General features: G+C 44.2%; 1 protein-coding gene across 4 annotated transcripts in view; it reads right to left on the bottom strand.

Annotated features, from left to right (window-relative positions):
* Nucleotides 1-62: 62 nt before the first annotated feature.
* CEP89 (centrosomal protein 89) overlaps nt 63-23,868 on the bottom strand; it is a 70,008-nt gene continuing 46,202 nt past the window's right edge. For 2 of the 4 annotated variants that reach the window (XM_059381855.1, XM_059381856.1), the window contains exons 15-19: nt 19,426-19,593; nt 18,483-18,624; nt 14,540-14,629; nt 9,501-9,670; nt 3,462-3,761 (exon numbers count right to left, since the gene is read on the bottom strand). In XM_059381855.1, the coding sequence (XP_059237838.1) occupies nt 3,605-3,761; nt 9,501-9,670; nt 14,540-14,629; nt 18,483-18,624; nt 19,426-19,593 (727 nt within the window). In that variant the 3' untranslated portion in view covers nt 3,462-3,604. Of the gene's footprint in view, nt 980-3,461; nt 3,762-9,500; nt 9,671-14,539; nt 14,630-18,482; nt 18,625-19,425; nt 19,594-23,868 lie in introns of those variants that run through there. The other 2 variants (XR_009400721.1, XM_059381858.1) reach the window with 2 other exon arrangements.

Genomic DNA, 23,868 nt, shown 5'->3' with positions numbered 1-23,868 from the left:
TTTTCCAGTGGCCGCATTTTTTTAAAAAGTAGAAGCAAAAACAGGTGAAATCATCGATTTTCACAGCAGGTTTTATTTCACCCAGTACATCCAAAATGTTATCTCAACACATAACTAGTATAAAAATTATTGGTGAGATAGTTCACACTCTTCTAAGTCTTCAGAATCTGGGGTACGTTTTAGGTTTCCAGCACATTGCAATATAGCGCAAGATTTTCATCAGAAGTCCACGATCTGTAGTTCGATGACCTTTTAAAATGTACTCAGTTGAAAAGGTGCGTTCTCACCCCCTTGTGCCCCTGCACACACAGAGTTGCCCTGTCACTGCAAGGACACCCTGCTTGCTCTGGGAATCCCCGGCTCTGGGGGCCTGGCCTGTTTAGCTCCTCTTCTGGCTCTAAAACCATCGCCTTAGTTCTGGAGGCTAGAAGTCCGAACTCCAGGAGTGGGCCTGGGCCGTGCTCCCTCTGAAACCCGGGAGGGGGTCCTTCACGGCCTCTTCCTAGCTTCTGGGGTAGCCAGAACTCCTGGGTGTCATCCTTGGCCTGCAGCTATGTCTCTCCAACCCTGACTGTTGTCGCATAGCGTCCTCCCTGGGCGTCTCGGTCCTCACATGGCTGTCTTCCTTCCAGGGCACCAGTCATCTTCGCCTACTGAGTCCTCGTCTTTCTTTTCAGAATCTTCTGGGGAAATCCAACTCCACATTTAACACCGGCTAAAATGCTACCTCCTACCCACAGCCTTCCATGAACTCCCCTCCCCCAACTCCCTTTCATGTTCCCCAGAGAAATGACATCTTTTACGTGGCTCCAAGTCCCTGGCTCGCCTTCCTGTGAGCAAAGATCCGCCCTTCACAGAGTCTGGGCACAACTTCCCTGTGAAGCAGCTTCGGATTGCACAGCCCAGCACAGACCTTCACTTGGGAATTCGGACACAAAGGAACCAGCAGAGCCCATAGCGAATCACCAGGGGAGCTTTCCTGCAAGATAGCGGGGCAGAGCATTGGGAGATGGGGAGGAAAAGAGAATCTTCCTGGAAGATAACTGTTTTTTGTTTTGGAGGGTAAGATCATGACCGTGCGTCCGCGCAATGAGATTTTCAGGTTTTTTTGTTTTTGCTTTTTTAAGATTTTATTTATTTGACAGACAGAGATCACAAGTAGGCAGAGAGAGAGGGGGAAGCAGGCTCCCCACTGAGCAGAGAGCCCGATGTGGGGCTCAATCCCAGGACCCTGGGATCATGACCTGAGCCCAAGGCAGAGGCTTCAACCCACTGAGCCACTCAGGTGCCCCTGAGATTTTTGTTTTCGAATGTTCTGCACGGAGTTCACCGTGTAGCTACCAGAGCAGCCATGAAGGTGACCGGGCCATTGTTTCTGTCCTGTTTTCTTCCAAGCACCTAGAATGCTCTGTAATTATGTCTGCCTTTGTCACGGCTATTGTTCTCGACACTGTGCAGAGAGATAAGCACTCCAAGTGTATTTGCTGAATAAATACACTGCGCTGAAAGAAACCCAATTTGGGCTTTTCTCCTCTCCTCAGAGTTGGAGGACACACTGATCTCCACAGCGTGAAGCTCCGGGGAAAGGATGGCCTCTTCCATTCTTCTCGGAGCCTGAAGGGCAGGAGTCATTTCCGATCCCTCCAGCCCTCCGTGCAGATGTCCTGGGAAACTGAAGGCAGCTCCTTGCCTGCCGTCACCTCAAACTCACACCCACATGCCTGCTGGGCCCTGGCCTCTCTGCACTTGGTCTGCAATTCCCCTGGACGACTTTTTGCTAACACCAAAGGCAGCAGGGCCCCTTTGAGTCCCTGGGGCCCATTTCATAATTGTTCGCCTCCCCAGGATCAAGCAGGAAAGGCCAGGCTCCTGGTCCGACTGGCACCTGCAGGGTCAAGCAGACGGACCCCTGGCAGTGGTCCACGCTTTCCCGGGATCAGTGTGGCCTCCCTTCTCACCCCAACCTCCAGCCCAAACACCCCTCCTGCGGCTCCCGAGTTCTCGCCCTGGTGCACACAGCCCTGTCATTCTCCAGCCCTTGAAACCCTGCTTATCAGCAAGGCCCAGAGCAGTCCAGATCCCTCACAATGCATCGAAGCTCAGGTCCTGGGCCCCTCAGCTACCTTGTCTCGCCGCTTTGCCTGCGGAGCCTCCTTCGCACCCTGGACTCTGAGCCCACCTGCCATGTGCTAACAGCATCCGACCGGAGGCTGGTTGAACACAGGAGCTGCGGGGCCCAACCCTGTCTGGCCGTGATGAGGTCCAGGGGTCCCCAAACTTGCCGAGTATGCTTGTAACGTGTAATAAACTTAAGGCAGAAATGTACACATTCACTTCTCCAGGCAACAAAATGTTCTCACAGAAGGCAGAACAAAGCCAGGAATGACAAAAGTGGCTCTTTACATAAGTGACAACAGTAGGATTCCCACCACAAGCCACCCACCAAGCACAGATCTGGAAGGTGAGGGACTCACGGGGGCACTGGGGCCTTGCAGCCTGTTTATACACTGCCAGAGAGCTGCTGGGTTCCCTGGAAATAATACTGAAGCTGTTAGCTAGGTCTCCTCCGAGGGAGAGGATGGGGAGAGTTTGAAATCCCAGCTGAGTCTCCCTACCTCTGGTAAAATAAAAATAAGTTAGAATCCTTGAACTGTTGAACAAGTTGAATAAAACATAAAACTGATCTTCTACCTCAACTCCCACCTAGCAATCAGAGCTCAGGCGTGTAACTTCTGCCCCCAACCCGGACCCAAGGCTGGCCTTTGCACACGCTGCACGGAGGCAGGTCTGTGCAGGGAGGCGCCCGTATAAGGCTCTGTTCCAGGATTCTGCCCTCCACACTGCTCTTAGGGGCCCATGCAGCCTGATGTCCCATGTTCTTCCAGCATGCCAGGGACAAGCAGGCCTAGGGGGCTGGCACTGCCACCAGGAAGTGCCAGGGATGGCCCTGAGAAGCTAGGGTCACCCGCCTGAGGAGGTGGCAAAGAGGAGCAGAACCCTGGCCTCTGGCATCCTTCTAGGCGGTGGCGCTGGGGCAGGGACCCCCCCACCTTGGTGCTGTGTGGCCCCAGAAAAGTTGTCTTTCCAGGAGGATAAAGAAGGGCAGGGAGACGGGGCAGAACGGATGTTTGTAACTTACTGGGGTGTGAGTGCTAGCACTTATCTTTTACCACGTGCCAGGACAGCACCCAGAGCCAATGACAGTACCAGCACTGGATGTGTTCAGTGACCTCACACACCCAGCCCGCCGTGTGAGTGCACGGTCCCACCACCTGTTTGCTCCCACACTCTCCCGGCTGTGGGTCTAGACGCCCAGAGCCAGGCCAACTCCTTGGGTCCCCTGGCACTCTGAGCAACGAGGCAGTAGATAAGGCGAGATATAGCTTTAAGGCAAGGCAAAAATATAGGTCAGCACTGTATTAGTCAAATAAAACAAAATGTAAAAAAAAAGGGGGGGAGGATTAAATTTTCGAGACAGTTTATTTCTACCTTGCCCTGGCGAGGAGAAATGCTGTGGCCCTTCCCCTGTGTCTCCCAGTGCTGGGTAAGGCAGAGCTCTGGGCCGAGGCCCCAGGCACGGCGTGGGCTGTGGCACGTGGTGGCTTCATGTCACTGTAGCTGGAGCCACGGTTTCCCAGTGCGCCTCCTTCGTGCCGTCCCACACACCCTGCCTCTCCAGCACGGCCTGCAGCAGCTCTCGGATTCTTTGGTTTTCCTTGGAGGTAGACTGCCAAACAACCTCAAGCTCGCCTTCCATTTCTCTGAGAAATACACAAAAAAGAGAGAAGGTTAAAACAGCACAATGAGAAAAATATTTATAGAACCCTTGCAATTCTTAAAGTAGCCAGAACTCAAAGGGAAGAATGCTTGATGTCAGAGAAGAGATCCCATGGTGTCTGGGTTCTGAGCCAGAGACTGTCAGGGCTGAATGAAATGCTGAGGTGTCCTGGAAATAGAAAAAACACTGAGTTTTGCTTTCTCCTTTGTTTGGGACCCTTGTTCTCTATAGAATTAACATGTATAAGAATAAAACACAGCACCCGCAGCGGCTGACCTACAGCACAATGGCTAGCTGTGGGCGCCCACACAGCACAGACCTGTGAGCCTCTCCCGTGTCCCCTCTACCTGTCCCCACTGTGACCCGGCCAACATCAGGCTCCTCTCAGAACACCCATCCACAGAGCCAAGGGGGGTCCTGGACATAGAGTGAGTGTGGAGGTGAGGAGGGGACTGTGCGGAGTGAGGCTCATATCCGAGGACACAGAAAAGACTGGCCTAGACAGATCACGTGCCAGGAGCGAGCATTCAGAGGGAACCGAGATGTACAAGGAAAGGGTACCAAGGACTCTGTGACAGGGAGCATGTAGAGTGCTGAGGAAGCGGGGCTGACAAGGATCTGTGTCCTCACAGGGCCGTGGTCTTCTGAGGAAACAGATCAGGGTACCAGCTGCCACCTCACAGGATGGTGGACCCCACTGGAGAGTGAGGAGGACAGAAAGACCAGCCTCAGCCTTGGGGGAAGAGCAGGCCTCATGCAGGAGGGCACGGCGGGGAGGCCAGCTCCTTCATAGATATGGCTGGATGGTTATGGAAGATGCTAGAAACTGCACTACCAAATGGGGTGAGCAGTGCTATTTAAGGAGGAAGACAACGAGATTCAAGGAGGCCAGTGACACGCCCACTTGTCCAATGTCACTTCTCTTGTGAACTGTTCCTTCTTTCCAAGCCCCCCAGTGCCCACTGAATGTTGGGTGCTATTTGATTAAACTGTGTTTTAAAAATCTCCAAATTTCTCTTTTCTGGTACAGAACACCTAGATGTTTGATAAATTACAGCAATCATGACACATGTGTGGCCGAACTCAAAATAAGAACAGCAAATCTCTAAGGGCAGAAAAAGAAAGACTAAACTGAAAGCACAGAGGGAGGGAACAGAATGTTGTTACTGCTTATTGTTCTGAGGACAAAAGTTCGTGCCAGGAACTCACATTTTTATAGGATGGAGACTAGCTGTTGGGTCCATGCAAACTGGGTAGGACAGAAAACCCCAAGGCTCGCTCATATCCATGTTATTCCCCGTCTTCCTAGAAACATGCTGAACTAACCACATCTTCCACAATTGGGCAAGTAAGTGGAGACACGTGAAGGGCCCTCAGAGAAAGCAGAGCTTGGTGGAAAATCTGCCCATCTTCAACAGAAACCTGCTCTGAGAGGCTAAGTGCCTCCTAGGGGTCTGCAGCCACCAGCTCATTCTCAAATGGATCTGGAGTTTGAATCTACATTGTTCCCCATGATTGGGCACCCCCAGGACCTGTGTGGAGTGAACAGCCATTTTAGACACAATTAGGGGAAGGGCTCAATGGATGGGTTACATAGTACACTGGACACAACTGAAGAGGAAATGAGCAAACTAATATAGAGCAGAGGAAATCACTCCGAATGCAGTAGAAAAATACCAGGTATTAAGGAGTTATGCATTATAAATGCAATAACAGCATTTTTAAATATAATACATAAAATATAATAAATGTAATAAAACCCTTTTTAAAAGACTTCTGGAAGTTTTAGGGTTTTTTTTTTTGAAAAATATTACTATAGCCTATTTTTAAAAATTAGTAATGAAATTAAAGTGACTCCAGGTTGTAAATATTCTCTTGCACCAAAGAGAAGCAAATGCAAATCTTCTGTAGAGAAAAACGTCCTTAATCCAGAACCTCAGGACTCCACAGATTAAATTCAACCATATATGCGTTCATAGTTAAAAATTTGTTGTACGTAGAAAGAAACAAGCCACATAAAGCAAGAGTCAAAAAAAAATTAAGCTCTCCTAAAATTCTGATATTGAAAAAATAAAACAAATAAAATGTTAAAAGAAACAAAAGATGTATTTAAAAAAAGAAAGACTAAGACTTTATTTTAAAAACGACTACCCAGATTTTCAAAAGAACCAAATAGAACTGAAAATGAAATACAACGTTGCTGACTAAAAACAAAACAAAACAAAACAAAACAAACAACTCAGTGGCTAGGTTAAATGGTACACTGAACACAGCTGAAGAGAGGATCAGTAAACAGGAATACTGAGCAGAAGAAATTATCAAACAAAAAGATGGAAAATTTAAAAGATAAGGCATATGGAAGGTCTAACATACATTTAATCTGAGCTCCAGAAGGACATTTAGAAAGAATAAGGGGCAATAATTAATTTTAAGAGATAATGGCTTATTTTAAGAGATGAGAATTTTCTAGACTAATGAAAAATCATAATCACAGATATACAGAGTAAGTTACACCAAGTAGATAAGTAAAAAGAAGCTTATAGTTAATTACATACCAATGAAATTGCAGAATACAAGAGACAAAGGAAACCTTTTTTTTTTAAGATTTTACTTATTTATTTTATTATTTTACTTTTATTTTTTAAAAATTTTATTTATTTGACAGTGAGAGAAAGAGACAGCAAGAACAGGAACACGAGCAGGGGGAGTGGGAGAGGGAAAGCAGTCTTTCAGCTGAGCAGGGAGCCCGATGTGGGGCTTGATCCCAGGATCCTGGTGTCATGACTGGAGCTGAAGGCAGACACTTAATGAACTGAACCACCTAGGCACCCCCTTACTTATTTATTTTAAAGAGAGAGCACACAAGTGGTGGGGAGGGACAGAGAGAGAGGGACAGAGAATCTCAAGAAGACTCTGCTCTGAGCACAGCTGCTGGCATGGGGCTCAGACTCACAACCTTGATATCGTGCCCTGAGCTGAGATCAAGAGTTGGACACAACCGACTGAGCCACCCAGGTACCCCATGTCAATTATTTTAAAAAATGACAAAAGGCTTGTTGGACACTTGTCTTTTGGCTTGTCAAAAGAGCCTTCTCAAGCAGAGAAGATAGTAGAATATGCTGATAGACGACTGTCAATGTAAAATTCTGTAGGTGGCAAGAATTATCTTACAAGGAAGAAGGAAAAATGCAGACATTTCCAGGTAAGCAGAAACTAAGAAAGCTCACTCCCAACAGACTCTTACTAAAGAAACTTCTAAACAATGTATTTTAGGAAGAAGGAAATTAATCAGAGAAATAAGGTCTGAGATGTTAGAGGGGATATATTAAAAGATAAACTGAGGAAATAAGAAAATTTTAAGAGTTTATTTGAGCAAAACTCAACTTGAATTGGGCAGCATCCCACCTAGCAAAGAGAAAGGAGCTCTGAGGAACTGTACAAAATTAAAGACATTTTAGGCAGAAGGAAGCAGGAATAAGGAAGTTATATTCAGTAAAAGCAGGTTGGTTATTGCAAAGTTACTTTCCTTTAGGGGACGGCAAGGGTCTCCCAGGCATATGACCTAAGTAGCACGGACTACACAATTCTTGACTAACCAGTTTAAGATTTCCTTTCTGGAAGAGCCAAACTGTAATTAAGTCAAGTCTTGGTTTGGTGATGTGTGGGCCCTGCGTATGTGAGACTCATTTGGGGCCTGTTGTCTTGTTTATAATAATCATTAAGTAAAGAAATTGGTACCTGTGGGTAAATCAGAATAAAGAATTATATAGAAACTAGTAACATTTAATTGGGGGGGCTAAAGATGATATAAAATAGATCTTTGGTCTTCACTTTTATCTACCGAATGACACTAGATGACATCATATAAACTGAGGGGGGAAAGAATTAGATAAAAGCATTAGATCTTGCACTGGGGATAAGAAATGTAGACATGTCTTGGGCGCCTGGGTGGCTCAGTGGGTTAAGCCGCTGCCTTCGGCTCAGGTCATGATCTCAGGGTCCTGGGATCGAGTCCCACATCAGGCTCTTTGCTCAGCAGGGAGCCTGCTTCCTCCTCTCTCTCTCTCTCTGCCTGCCTCTCTGCCTACTTGTGATCTCTCTCTGTCAAATAAATAAATAAAATATTAAAAAAAAAATGTAGACATGTCTAAATTTAAGTAAGATTTTTTTTTTTTTTTAGCCCAACGTAGGGCTTGAACTCACAACCCTGAGATTGAAACCTGAGCTGAAATCAAGAGTTGGTCACTTAACCAACTGAGCCACCCAGGCACCCCTAAATTAAGATTTTTAATGTTAAATATCCATGGTAAAATTTTAAGGGTAACCACTGAATGTACAGAAATAGAATGCATAACTTTCAACGATCTAAGGACAGACAGTGGAATAAGGGATAAAAGTGAAAAACAAAATGTCATTTTATTACTGTGATTCTAAACCAACTATCTAGCAAGAAATCTGGTATTGGCTCAATTTTTTACGAAGCAGCTGTGTATGGCGGTAAGAACTTTTGTGACTCCAGAAGCCATGATAGGCATGGCAAGTAAGAGCTCATCCTGCCTTGCATTTATGAAGCACCTGGCTGGTGGAAAACAGCTATCTGCATTCTGCATGACATCAAACACCTGGATTGTCCTACAACCTGAAGAAATCCCACACGTGCATTATGATTCTTCTGAGCCCACCAGTTTATGTTCCAGTCTGGCAAAGACAGCACAGCCAGTGTGAAAAGGCAGAGTTAAGCACGAAGGACCACCAAGTTCACCTTCATGGAGCACATGACATTCCCCACTGTTTTTCATACACTGGCCACACTTCCTCTAGCTCATGTTTAAAGGGCCCACATTTAAAGGGTAAAGGGTAACTGATTTAGTACCTTACATGCACAGAGAACATCATGCGGCCATCATCTCATGATCATGATCTTACAAGAAGGGAATGATCAGAGATTTTAAAATCCTCAGATACGGAAAAAAAAAGAAAAATCAGAAATAAGACACTTGATAAAAAAAAATTTAAAAATCCCAAGAAAAACAAAAGCATCAAAGAGAGGAGAAAAGAGGGAAGGACAACTAGAGGCCCGGACTGATTTAAGAAGTCCAATGTTCAAACACTGGGGAGCTCTCCAGGGGGGATTCAGGAAAATGAGGAGCACAGCACGGTGATGGGTGATGGGCAACATCCTGCTGTATACCTGAAAGCTGCTGGGAGCCGATTCCACCCATAACAAAATGCGAATTAGGTGAGACAAGGGCGGTGTTGACTAGCCTTGTGGTGGCGATCATTTCACAGGATACACATGAATCAAACCATCACATTATACACCTTAAACTTACACAATCCTGTATGTCAATTGCTGGGGGAAAACATTTAAAAAGAAAATGAGGGGCGCCTGGGTGGCTCAGTGGGTTAAAGCCTCTGCCTTGGGCTCAGGTCATGATCCCAGCGTCCTGGGATAGAGCCACGCATCGGGCTCTCTGCTCGGAGGGGAGCCTGCTTCCTCCTCTCTCTTTGCCTGCTTCTCTGCTGCCTACTTGTGATCTCTGTCAAATAAATAAATAAAATCTTAAAAAAAAAAAAAAAGCAAATAAGAATCAAGACCAATATTACATTCAGATAAAACTTAAATGTAAAAGATAAACACAACGGGTCCAGGGGGTTTTACTAGAAAATTCTGGCCAACATCCGCAACCAGACCTACTCTGTGGGGCTGGGGCGTCCCTACCGTTTCTGCTGCAGAGCCTGGTCCAGGATATCCTGCTTGTCCTGCAGCATCTGATGCAGGTGCCTCATCTCTTGCTGGTACTGAGCTGTCCTGCTGGCAAAGTCTTCCTGCTGCTCTGTCAGGCGGTGACTGATGTCATCCACTTTCAGTGCCGCCTGCTTCTTGTACCCCTGGGAGAGGGAGGAGGCCCCGTGTGAGTGAGGGGATGCTGCCTGTCACCCAGGGGGTGGCTTCCCAGACATGTACCCTCCCCTACCCTCCCTGTCTGGGCTATCAGAGCTCACTGAGATGATGAGTAAACCTTGCGTAAGTCTGATCTGGGAGGGCTAGTCTGGCTCATAAAATCATCAAAGTCACAGAGAGTAAAAACAGAATACCAAGTATACGGAAACCAAATTTCTCCTTTTTATCAGACCTAGTTTTTTATATGCTACAACTCAAAACAGACCAACCTGGCGGGGTCTGTCACACTCTACTGGTAAACATATTGACAGAGATAAAAGCCTGATTCGTTTATTTTCCTTCTCCATTTTTTTTCTGGGTAGTATTTAAAGTATGACTTCCTTCTGAGCATTTCTAAAACTGGGGTTACAGAGATTCTAATTTGTACTTGACACAAATTCAATTCCATTTAGAAGTCCAGTCTCTCATGGTTTGTCTTCCCATTCAGTTTTCCCTCCCTTCCCCTATGGTCCTCCACACTAGTCTTTATTTTCTACGTATGAGTGAGACCATATGATAATTCTCTTTCTCTGGCTGACTTATTTGACTTAGCGTAAGCCCCTCCAGTCCCAGCTGTGTTGATGCAAAAGTTGGGTATTCATCCTTTATGATGGCTGAGTAATATTCCATTGTATACATGGACCATATCTTCTTTAACCATTCGTCTGTTGAAGGGCATCTCGGTTCCTTCTACAGTTCGGCTATTGTGGACATTGCTGCTATGAACATTGGGGTGCAAGTGCCCCTTCTTTTCACTACATCCATATCTTTGGGGGTAAAAGCCAGTAGTGCAATTGCAGGGTCATAGAGTAGCTCTATTTTCCACTTTTTGAGGAACCTCCAAACTGTTTTCCAGAGTGGCTGTACCAGCTTGCATTCCCACCAACAGTGTAAGAGAGTTCTCCTTTCTCCATATCCTCACCAATATTTGTTGCTTCTTGTCTTAATTTTTGCCATTCTAACTAGTGTATCTATTCTACTTAGAAACTGACAGTTTATACATTCGCTCTGACCCAACAACTGGTTTACTTCATGGTTTTTACATTTCCAGCTCAATGAGTATGTTTTTTCTTTCTGATTGTTTATTAATTTCTGTATTTTAGCTTTTTGATCAACAAATGTGCCTTATTTCTACTCTAGGGGTTACTTTTTGAGCCAATCTACAGTCAGTCAGTTATACACAAACACACACACACTAATAAACCTTACAGATTTTCTTAAATCTTCTATATCCTTACTTTTGTTTCATCTTTTTTTTTTAAAGATCCACTGAGAGTTTATTTCAATTATTACATTGTTTTTAAAGATTTTATTTATTTATTTGACAGAGATCACAAGTAGGCAGAGAGGCAGGCAGAGAGAGAGAGAGGAGAAGAAAGCAAGCTCCCTGATGAGCAGAGAGCCCGATGTAGGGCTCGATCCCAGGACCCTGGGATCATGACCCGAGCTGAAGGCAGAGGCTTTAACCCACTGAGCCACCCAGGCACCCCTTGTTTCATCTCTTGATCTATCTTGGACCAAGAGAAGATTAAAGCTCCTATTATTTAAAAAAATTTTTTTTAAAGATTTTATTTATTTGACAGATAGAGATCACAAGTAGGCAGAGAGGCAGGCAGAGAGAGAGGGGGAAACAGGCCCCCTGCTGAGCAGAGAGCCGGATGTGGGAATATGGGGCTCCATCCCAGGACCCTGGAATCATGGCCAGAGCCAAACGCAGAGGCATTAACCCACTGAGTCACCCAGGCGACCCTAAAGTTCCTATTATTACGATGTTTCCATTTCCCTATTTTGCTGTGTTACACAGATTTTGTTTGTTTAGTGAATAAATATTCACAGCTACTATACGCCATTAATTGCAGTCTCTAGCATTTCTTTTGTTTGTTTCAATTAGGCCTTTTGGCCTGAACTCTATCTCAGCACATGTAAAGATTGCAACTTTGTTTTCGTTCATTCTGTTTGCATACATCTGGATTATCTTTACTCATCCTTTTACTCTTCAGCTTTCGGATGCATTTGGTTTCAGACTGTCCCTTGGCTCCATCATGGAATATCATTTGCTTCACTATCAATCTGTTTTCTTTTCATGGGTGAATTAGCTCATTTATATTTATTTATATTGGTTTGGTCTCAATTTTGTTATTTTATCTACATACATTTTTAAAGACTAGAATATAGTCTGTTCTGTTCTTTTTACTGTTGTAATTCTATTTGGGAATGGATCTCTCTCAATTCTTCTGGTGACTTTTATTCTCATGCCTTTACATTACATGTCCTTAGTCCTTTCATTTAGCAAAAGTAACATAATGTTAGCTCACAACCTTTCTTGCACTACTTAAATATGTTTAAGCTCCTCCTACTGATTTTTCAGCTTGAAATGATATCCTTTGAACGCTGAGTTATGACTAGGATGCAATCAGCTAGTTCTACTTTCTACTTTGCTACCTCCTTGACCTTGGTTGTATTAATTCCACATTGTCAAAAAACATTCGCATTTTATTCCATCAGCCTTATCCCTGCTTCGCTGAAGTCATAGCTCCCAGTTAAATTCATCCTTTGCTCACTACTCTTCTGGAATTTGCTCAATTGTTTCTTGATTGGCTGAACTCAAGTTGATTAATCTTCAGGGGAGATTTATAGGAAAACTGTGCCTGGAGTTCCTACATGGTCAAAACTGCCGGAAGAGTAGCTTGGTTGGATGGAAACATACTTGGCTCATACTCCGTCTCCTCGAATATTTGTAGAAGGCATTGCACTGCTCTCTGGTATTCAGTATTGCTGTGGAGAAGTGGGAGGCCAACACAGTTTTCTTTTTCTTACGTCTTGGCCTTTTGCCTGGGTGTCCAAGGTTTTCTTTTCTTTTTTTTTTTTTTTTTAAGATTTTACTTATTTATTTGAGAAAGAGAGAGAAAGCTGGGGGAGCAGAGGAGGAGGGACAAGCAACTCTGCACTGAGCGAGAAGCCTGATGCGGGGGCTTGATCCCACGATGCCAGGATCACAACCTGAGCTGAAAGCAAGAGTTGGACGCTTACAATGACCAAGCCACCCAGGCACCCCTGTCTAGATATGGATTTCTTTATCTTTATCCTACCTCGTTAGACTGTAACAACTAAGTGTACTTGAAGATTAAATGTACCATATCCTCACTGACTTTAAAACTGCATCAGAAATAAAATTCCCAGAAAACTATGATTTCTGCTAGGAATCTCAGATGACATTTTAGAAGTCAACACAACTCCCAAAGCTATCTGGTTAAATTAAGTCATTCCTACCACCTGATGCCACAGGATCAGTTGCCCTGGGTAGAGGACAAATGTAGCATTTTAACTTCCCTTTTAGCAAAGCAACTCTTTCTTCAGATAGCATCATGCCTAAAAGCCCCCATGTGGGAACAGGAGTGGAGCTGCTCTGGCCCACAGAAGGAATGAGTTCCCTGATGTGTGGTGGGAACACCCCTCACCTCAAAGGCCACTGCCCATTATCAATGAGAACAGTGATGTGCTGGAGGATAGGTTAGTCTTCTCTGAATTTTGTTAGATGGAGGTGATCTTCCCTGGGGACGGCCCAGACCCAGGCAGAATCCAGAACAGGGTAAGGGTATCTAAGGGATGTTGTATGTGGCAGTTCCTACTGGAAACCAGAAAGGCCCTCAGGGAGCAACTCTTTACCCCTTGAAAATCATGAAGAACAGGCTGTGTGGCTTCCAAAACCTTGATGTTTATGTTATTTAGGCAATATTCATTAAACACCAAGAAAAAAAGTCTGTTCTTTGCATTAGGGCTGAGCAAAGTTAATAACTTTTAAAGTTAAAGAAGTTAGTAACTTTTTTTTTTTTTTTTTTAGAATTTATTTATTTATTTGAGAGAGAAACAGTGAGAGAGAGCATGAGAGGCGAGAACGTCAGAGAGAGAAACAGACTCCCCATGGAGTTGGGAGCCTGATGCGGGACTCGATCCCGGGACTCCGGGACCGTGACCTGAGCCGAAGGCAGTTGCTTAACCAACTGAGCCACCCAGGCACCCGAAGAAGTTAGTAACTTTTAAAAAATAAGTAATTTAGGACTTATGTTCCCTAGAACAAAACAAAGTCATAACATCTTTACATACATATGTATATACACCTGGCTGTACACAGAGCCAGCCAATGTTTTGTCTTAATTTCCCAACATAGTAAATGTCATCAATCTATTTCATGTGTCAGGCCTTTTTCATCATTATCCGACAGAGGTCCAATCTCATTCCCCATGCTAGAGCTAAATGCACTCACAGACCTTCTCCTTCCCACCTAGGCCTCTAGCCTGCCCGCACCCCTGCTCTTGCTCCAGAGAAGTAAGTCTGGCTGGGAAGGCAGTGGAGGCAGAGGTCGGCAGTCAGAACATAGCTGGTGGGGACATAAGAGCTCAGGTGAGGGAGGCGGCCTAGGGGAGGAGAGCTAATATCCCGACAATAGTTTTCTTGGGCAGAGAAACTGGAGGGTGCAATTAGGGTTAAGCTAGAGAGAAGAGGGTCAACCTTGCTCCCAACTGAACCGACAAATCCTGGGCTTGAGCATAAAGCCTGCACATTAATGTCAGGATAGAGCCTGGATACTTTTCCATAGCATTTTTCTTCTTTTAAACAGCAGTATGGTATCTTATTGTACAGATAAGCCAGTTTATTAATGAGTGAACTGGTCTACATGCAATACTGTTTGACCCTATGCATGATTAGCGTGATACATATCATGCGACATGACTCATTTTTTTAAACATGTAAGTCTGACCCCAGGGAGCTGCTGTTTCTGTTTGAAAATGGCACCTCTGAGGCTAATGGCCACTTACCTTGACTTTTTCTTCTAACCTTCCCAAGCGAATATTGCCTTCTATGATTTTGTTGAGAACTCCATGCTTCTCACTTTGTAAACATTTAGCCTAAGGAGAAAAATGAAAAGAAAAAGAATGGGCTCTTAGTTTAACAGAGAAGTTAAAACATTTTTCTGCATAGATCATTTTCCTCACAAGTAATCTCTATTCTGCCACTTGTCTGGGCCCACCACCCTGCCTGCCCCCGACTCCCTGTGTGAGAGATGTGGACAGAACTTGGGCCAATAGCTGAGGTGGGGCAAGAACCCAGAGGAGCAGGTGGGGGCCCCACGTGGGAACCAAGAGAAGACTGAGCCCCCAGAACAAGGGGGATGAGCTGTAAGGGCTTCCAGCACACTTCTCTGTGCTTGTGGAATACAGCATTCCTTCAATCGTATCCAAGGAATAAGTGCCAAGATGCAAATAAACTTTTAGCTTGAGTAGCGGAATAATTACAAAATTAAGGATAACGTGAATACACAATGCCATTCACCAAGCCAAATGTGATGGCACCTCAGCCAAGAGGAATGTCCCTTGAAGCTGAATGATTTAGATTAATATCAGATGGGACATGAATTGCTACACACTGTAAATTATTTCAAATGCTAAAATTAAAAAAGCAAAGGTGAGCATTCCTTCTAAGGCAGGCCAGAATGACAATTTGATTTCATTTGATTTCCTTCAGAAAGGAAAAAATAAGACACAGAAAGTTAAATAACTTGCCATAAGTCACATGGAAAACCCATCCTAAAGGTGGAATTAGAAATTAAGATGGCACTTTCAGGATGCCTGGATGGCTCAGTCGGTTAAGCATCTGCCTTCGGCTTAGGTCATAATCCCACGGTCCTGGGATCGAGTCCTGCATTGGGCTCCTTGCTCAGCTGGGAGCCTGCTTCTCCCTCTGCCTGCCGCTCCCCCAGCTTGTGCTCTCTCATTCTCTCTCTGACAAATAAATACATAAAATCTTAAAAAAAAAAAAGACAGAGAGAAAGAAAGAAGTAGTAATTAAGATGCCACTTTCAATAAATTAAGGTTTAGGAGACCAGGACAGGGTAAGTAAGGTTGGGATGCTTGGCCCACAGTCCCAGGCAGGGCACAGGCAGCCAGTACCACCCCAGGACCCCAAGTAGAAGGGCTGACCTTGGGGCTCCCGGGTGCATGGAGTTTGCAGGGGCAAGGGGACAGCAGTGTCTGTAAATACACAGAAGTCCCTTGTGGTGGGTGGAGAAAGGGTGGGATGAAAGCAACTCCCCCAAATCTGAGAGGCCTAAGGGTTCTAAACCTGAGCCTTGTTTTTAGGCCATAACAACGAAGGTCAGGCAGGAAGAGAGAACACAGTTCATTAACAGATTGTTGGTTTAATGTCTAAGTATTCGCACAAACAGTATATGGCTCCCGTTTATATTCCCATCCTGGGCCCACAGATATGAGGGGTGGGCCTGAGAGAGACCATCTGAGGGCTGGGGAGGATCTCAACTTCATCATGTAAACTTGGGAGATCACTGGCCCACATGGGAGGTCAATTCTCCAGCAAGCTTCTTTTCTGCACTCTTGCTATTCCAGGGAGATAAGCCCAGGAGGCACAGCAGAAAAGGAAAAGGGCGCTCAGCACTGCTACAGAAAATGCCTGAGTCCAGCATAGGTCAAGGTGGTTGATATTTCAGGAGGGGGGGCTGCTACTGTAGGGGGAGTGTGTGCTTTGGCTCCTACCATGCCATGTCTGATTTACACTGTTTCTAAAAGACCCAAAAAGGGGGGCACCTGAGTGGCTCAGTGGGTTAAAGCCTCTACCTTTGGCTCAGGTCATGGTCTCGGGTCCTGGGATCAAGCCTTGTATCAGGCTCTCTGCTCAGCGGGGAGCCTGCTTCCCCTGCCCCGCCCGCCTGCCCCTCTGCCTGCTTGTGAGATCTCTCTCTCTATATCAAATAAATAAATAAATGAAAACTTTTTAAAAAATAAATAAATAAAAGACCCTGAAAGGACTCAGAGATCACCACTAACATGTAACCACACTCCTACCAACAACTATTATAATTTAAAAAAAAAAAAACTTTTTTTTTTGGTGACCTTGAAAGTACAGAATGGTACCTCAAGAGTGTCTTAATTAGCATCTTTTATTACAAGTGAGGATCACATTTTCCCCCAAGAGCTGTGTGCTATTTATATTTCCTCTTATATAAACAATAGCTAAAAGCCTGCGTCCACTTCCCTATGGAGGAGCTGATGTCTTCCTAGCAGACGTGAATAAGCCCACGCCACACCCTACCAGACTCCCCAGACCATTCACCTGTGGTAGGGGCTGAGTGATTCCAAGTTTGCCAATTTCCAACTGCCTCAGGAAGTCCTCTGGTCTCCTCTGTCATGACACCCACTCAACTATTGCTTCTAATGCTAGGCTACCAGAGATCCACAACTCTGCTTAAACAAACGTTTAAATGTACGTAAGCAACATGTGCTCAAAGTTAAAAAATCATCAAGTGCAAGTAAGCAAGATTTCTTTTTCGTTGCCTGTCATTTCACCACTTGGAGATACTACATGGCCCTATGGCTGACACCTTTCCTTTTTTTTTTTTTTTAAGATTTTATTTATTTATTTGACAGACAGAGATCACAAGTAGGCAGAGAGGCAGGCAGAGAGAGAGGAAGAAGCAGGCTCCCCACTGAGCAGAGAGCCTGATTCAGGGCTCGATCCCAGGACCCTGGGATCATGACCTGAGCCGAAGGCAGAGGCTTTAACCCACTGAGCCACCCACGCGCCCCAATGGCTGACACCTTTTAAAATCAGTGTGGAAGGGGTGACTAGATGGCTCAGTCGCTTAAGCATTTGCCTTTGGCTCAGATCATGATCTCAGGATCCTGGGATCCAGCTGCAGGTCCAGCTCTCTGCTCAGTGGGGAGTCTGCTTCTCCCTTTGCCCCTTCCCCTGCTCGTGCTCTCTCTCTCTCTCTAATAAATGAAATCATAAAAAAAGAGAGAAATTTTGAGAATTAAACTGTTTAAAAATATAAAATCTGTGGAAATGCCAAGCATCATGGTGGTGGCATCGCTTCTTCCGGCAGGGCATAGCTCCGTCATTTAGGACCAGCAATCACCCCCTCAGTTCCGTCCTTGGGACTAGAGCAGCCAGAAGCAACATGGGGATGAACTCTACTTAACCTGCCTATGGTTCTGTTTCACCTTCACCCAGGGAACACATTAAGCCAGCTTTGGGGAGAGAACACGAAGACGCGTGTGTAATAAACACCTGGTGGCGCCTGCTCTGGTTGGTTAAATGGACGAATTCCATTAGTTCACCTCGGAAAATACCATTTACCATTATTGAAAAGTCTGGGTTATTTGCCTTTTGAAAATGTTTTTCCCCCATGGTTGAAAGCTAAAATTTTGGAGAATCTGAAAATGTACAATTAAAATTTAAAAAGACAAAGCCTTTTACGGATAATTTTGTATTGAAAATGCTTTTTAAAAAAAATATTTGAGGGATGGGGCGCCTGGGTGGCTCAGTGGGTTAAGCCGCTGCCTTCGCTCAGGTCATGATATCAGGGTCCTGGGATCGAGTCCCGCATCGGGCTCTCTGCTCAGCAGGGAGCCTGCTTCCTCCTCTCTCTCTCTCTGCCTGCCTCTCTGCCTACTTGTGATCTCTCTCTGTCAAATAAATAAATAAAAATCTTTAAAAAAAATATTTGAGGGAGAGAGAGTGGGTGGAGGGGCGAAGGGAGAAGGAGAGAGCGCATCTCAGGCAGACTCCCAGCTGCGTGTGGAGCCTGACATGGGGCTCAATCCCAGGACCCTGAGATTAAGACCTGAGCCGAAATCCAGTCAGGTGTTCAACTGACTGAATCACCCAGGCGCCCCAAGAAAACGCTCTTAAAATCACATTTGCATGTTGACTTTCAGTGTACTTGAAGGAAGTGAGGGAGCTTACCAAATACATAAGATAGTCGCGTTCCTGGGTTACGTTCTCTGCCAGGCCGACAAGATTTGCCAGGTACTGGTGAGCAGACATTTCGTTCTGCATGGCTTTTTCCACCTGCTTTTTGAGGACATCAATTTTCTTTTGAGACTTCCTAGAGAGTTCCCCCAAATGGTGGAATAAAAAACTCATTAGCCTGAATGGCTAGAACATAGTGAATATCTGCATTGTAAAAACAGCAAGTATGTTAGCATTTAAAAGTATTCTTCAGCAACCTAATTCTACTAAGTTTCAGGGTGAAAAGAGGGAAGGGAGTTTAATTTTAAGTGAAGCATAGTTATTGACTCCAAATCGAGTCAACAGGTATCACAAAACACCGTCAATAGGCTACTTTGTATGTATTACTCCATTCATTTTTTTGGATCATGTTCTAAAAGATGCTTTAGAAAAAGGAATCCAGTTACCCAAAGCTGACTTTTGAGAAATGTGTAGGAAAGAACTTCTAGGACTTTCAGTCTTAGGGTCATCATTATGACCATTAACTATAATCGATCTATAGACCTGAGAAATGTTGGCTAACACTGGCCAACAGAACAGCCTTTTCTATAGTTTTCTTTTGATACCCAGTAATCTCAATGCTCCTTTTCCACTTTATAGCCAATATTAGATAAAGACAAAGAAAATAAAAGAGAATATTTAATTTTCTCTTTTTAATACTAAAAAACAAATACACACAACAAAACAAACCCACTTAAGAAAAAATAGATAAAGGGTGCCTGGGTGGCTCAGTGGGTTAAGCCGCTGCCTTCGGCTCAGGTCATGATCTCAGGGTCCTGGGATCGAGGCCTGCATCGGGCTCTCTGCTCAGCAGGGAGCCTGCCTCTCTGTCTACTTGTGATCTCTCTCTGTCAAATAAATAAATAAAATCTTAAAAAAAAAAAAAAAAGATAAAAACCTATTTATTTTCTGTGCCCTGTCGAGTTCTTCTCCCAGCGCTTGGTTTCTTGCAGCCAGACTGTTCTTCTCTAAGAGCAGGCTCTGTTTCTGTGCTTGCAGCAGTGCCAACTTTCCCATCAACTCTTCCATCTCGGCACCTTCTTTCTCCTCTTCCTTCTGCAACTGGCTGGGGGACAAAAACATCACAGGCGTGGATCTGGCACACTGAAGCTAACAGGAGGCAGCCGCTGCCGGGCAAGTGAGAGGCAGCCCAGGCCACCAGCCCGTGGTGGTCTGGGGAAGGCCCCTGTGCAAACGCTGTCCATCCCCTCCCGGAGGGCCCAGGATGGAACTGCTAGGGGCTGGCCACATGGTTTTTTGATGGTAATCTAATGCTTTTCCTGCCAATAACTGTTGCTTATGCCTTTGTATAGATACACTTATGTGTACCCTATCCTTCTTCCAGAAAGAATTTAAGACTGCTTCATTTTTTACATAGGTAAAACTGTCTCCCCCAAATCCTAATGCTAAAACAAATTTTGGGTCATACTAAAGTAATTCTATGTTTTCATGATAAAAAGCAACAAAAGAACAAGAAAGGCATACAATTTCAACATACACTTCTGGCAAAATGAGGCTAGAGAAAAGAGTTATTTCTTCATTGGTTCTCTCGGTCAGTTCCCATGTAATCATCAGGACTGACCTGTTCAGTTCAGTGACTTCAGCTTGGAGGCTGAACACCCAGCAGGGATTTTCCAGATAGTTTTCCATTACTTTCTAGTTTATTAGTTTTAATTAGTCAAAGAGCAGAGGACACACCTAGATAAAAACCATGAAACTGAGGTTTTTATCTTTTTTCTTCACTATCTTCTGTTTTGGTTTTGGAATTTTCTTTAAAGCCAAAGTAATGTACTCAAATCAATCCCTAAAGAAAAATTCCCAATGAAAAACAACTAGGGTCTATAGAGAATGTTGGGAAAGTACTGGTGGGCCAGTCACCTCAGAGAGCAATACATCAAGTTCTAGAAAACACACTTCCCCCGTGACCCAACAGCGCCACCTCTAAATACATACGTAGAGAAACTCTGACAACACGTACTTGAACTCTCACTGTGGCACTACCGAATGGAGCAAACTTATTAACAATTTAAGCTTCCACTAAAATAAGTGAAATGTAGTATTTCATACGATGGAATACCACCAGGCAGAAGGTAAAAGAATCAGCTCTAATAGCTATTTCAACATAGATAGATGTTTGGAAAATTGAGTGTAAAGGTCAATATACTAAAGCATGAATTCATTCATATAAGCATTCATATAAAATTCATAAGACACACCAAAAAAATGCCATGGGTCATTTATGGAAACATATGTAAGAATAAAAAACAGACTGGAGGGGCGCCTGGGTGGCTCAGTGGGTTAAGCCGCTGCCTTCGGCTCAGGTCATGATCTCAGGGTCCTGGGATCGAGCCTCACATAGGGCTCTCTGCTCAGTGGGGAGCCTGCTTCCTCCTCTCTCTCTCTGCCTGCCTCTCTGCCTACTTGTGATCTCTGTCAAATAAATAAATAAAAATTAAAAAAAAAAAAAAAAAAAAAAAACAGACTGGAAATGTAATTCCAAGTTTATGGTAGTGATTCCTTTTAGAAAGCCAGGGATAAATAATGGACTAAGAAGAGTGGTTACAAAGGACTTCAGGTGTATTTCTAACAATATATTTCTTAAGCAAAACAAAGAGGTAAAAGCAATTTGTTTAAAAAAAAAAAAATAGCTGACAGTTAATAGCTGGTGGGAGAAATAGTTGCTTGCTTAGTTATTTTTATTAAAGATATTTATTTTTAACTCATCTCTACGCCCAACATGGGGCTCAAACACACAACCCTGAGATCCAGAGTCATATGCTTCACTGACTGAGCCAGTCTGAAGCCCTAAAACAGTTACTTAAAAAATTTTATATAAAATATTTTCCCCTCAGGTTCCCTAGAGGAAACCTCTACTGATCACTTGTGATTTTAATTCTTCTGGTAAAAAGCCAGGATTTAAAATGTTTTAAATTGTGAAATACACATATACACATATAGAGAAGTATGTAAAAGATAATACACATATAGAAAAGTATTTGAAAGACAAATGCATATTTTAATACATAATTATAACAAACCCTCATATTATTACCATATAGGTGAAGAAACAGAACTTTTTGGGGTAAATACTTTTAATAAGAGTTTTTACATCTAGGGGCCCTGGGGTAGCTTGGTCAGTTAAGCATCTGCCTTCGGCTCAGGTCATGATCCTGAGGTCTTTGGATCGAGCCCCCTGGTGGGCTCCCTACTCAGCAGGGAGTCTGCTTCTCCCTCTGCCTCTCTCCCTGGCTTGTGTTCTGTTTTCTCAAATAAATAAGAATCTTTAAAAAAAAGTTTTTACATCTAGATTCATGGGTGAAAATAAAAAGTAATTTTCCTTTCTTATATTTGTTGGGTTTTGATATCAAGGCGACATCGATCTCATAAAATGAGTTAGGTGGCATTAACTCCTGTTCTTCAGAAGGGTTTATGTAAGACTGGAATGACTTCCTCCTTGAGTATTTTTAGAACAATCTCGTGAAGGTCTCTAGGCTTATAGTTTTCTTAAGGAATGGTCTTTGGATTCTATTTCTTTGATGATTAAAGGAATATTCAGGGATGTCTGGGTGGCTCAGTTGGTTAAGCAACTGCCTTCAGCTCAGGTCATGCTCCTGGAGTCCCAGCATCAAGATCCACATCGGGCTCCCCGCTCACTGGATAGTCTGCTTCTCCCTCTGACCCTCTTCCCTCTCATGCTCTCTTTTTCTCATTAGCTCTCTCAAATAAATAAATAAATCTTTAAAAAAGAAAAAAGGAATATTCAGGTATTCCTTTTGAAACAGTTTTGGGAAGTTATGTTTTTCCAGGAATGTCACTATTTTGCCTGAATTTTCAAATGTATCAATAGGAACTTATTTCCGGTGCACACACATTTAAACATCTACTTGGTAGATTGAGCCTCTTTTTGTCATCTGTCTTGCCAGATACTGACGGAACGTTACCACCTCTCTTTTGCTTTGTACTTGATACTTGAGTGTTATGGCTCATTCTGCCCTTTCATCTTGGACCTGCCTGTCTTTCTGACGGAGATGCACAGTTGAAAGGCAACACAGACTTGCTGTGTAAAGCTGAGCTACACACTCCACTGTACTCTGCCTCAGAACCCACTGGGTGCGGCCTGCATGAGGCCTTGAGCTGACGTGAGCCTCCCCGGCACACAGCAGTGCGGTCACAACCCAGAAGGCCACCAGTAAACGTAAATTCCTGGTAGGACTACTCCATGCGATGAGCATTCTTCCCCACCTCCAAGCTGCCCCGGGGTAAGAGCCCCTGAAGCTTGTTAAAACCCGGCTCCCTTGACCCTCATATGCCCCAGACACCCTGCCCTTACATCGCCATGTGGCCCCTCCGGGTGCCTGTGGGTTACCGACTTCTCTATCTCACTTTCCCGCGTGGCCTTATTGGGGCTCACCAACACCCCAGGGCTCTGCTTCACGTACGCTAGTTTAACATCTAGCCTCTTTAGTGTTACTTACTCCTGATATATTTGCTTTTAAATATTTCCATTTTGCATTTTCGATTTTACCACTTGTCCTATCTTTTCTTGCCCTCATCTGTAATTTTTTTTAAGATTTTATTTATTTATTTGACAGATATCACAAGTAGGCAGAGAGGCAAGCAGAGAGAGAGAGAGGAGGAAGCAGGCTCCTTGCTGAGCAGAGAGCCCGATGCGGGGCTCGATCCCAGGACCCGGGACCATGACCCGAGCTGAAGGCAGAGGCCTTAACCCACTGAGCCACCCAGGTGCCCCTCATTCGTATTTTTTTAAAAAATCATTTTTTCGCTATACTAGTTTAAAAGTTACAGACATTTTCTTCCCACAAATTTCATCATGTGTATTTTTAAACCATGAAGTGAATCAACATCTTTCTCCTCTCTGGAATGATTTTAGACTTTAGAAGACAACTCCATTGACCCCTTCCCTGATTATATGCTATTATTATTGTGCATTTGAATTCCATACATTTTTTTTTAGATTTATTTATTTATTTGACAGACAGAGATCACATAAGTATGCAGAGAAGCAGGCAGAGAGAGAGAGAGGAAGCAGGCTCCCCGCTGAGCAGAGAGCCCGATGTGGGGCTTGATCCCAAGACCCTGGGATCATGACCTGAGCCGAAGGCAGCGGCATAACCCACTGAGGCACCCAGGCGCCCCCAAATTCCATATTTGTTTGTTTGTTTTTTGACAACGGGGCATCCGGCCACTGAATTCCACGTATTTTTAAATCGCCAAAGATGTTATTGTTGTTTCATGGAATCAATGTTCATTTACATTTATATTTACTGTGTCTTTTTTACTCTAGCTTTCCTTGCCTCCCATGCATCCAATGCTGAATTAC

Source organism: Mustela nigripes, chromosome 17, assembly GCF_022355385.1.
Source record: "Mustela nigripes isolate SB6536 chromosome 17, MUSNIG.SB6536, whole genome shotgun sequence".
Taxonomy (NCBI): domain Eukaryota; kingdom Metazoa; phylum Chordata; class Mammalia; order Carnivora; family Mustelidae; genus Mustela; species Mustela nigripes.
Note: the sequence above shows the minus strand (reverse complement) of the source record. Positions and strands in the feature narration are given on the sequence as shown.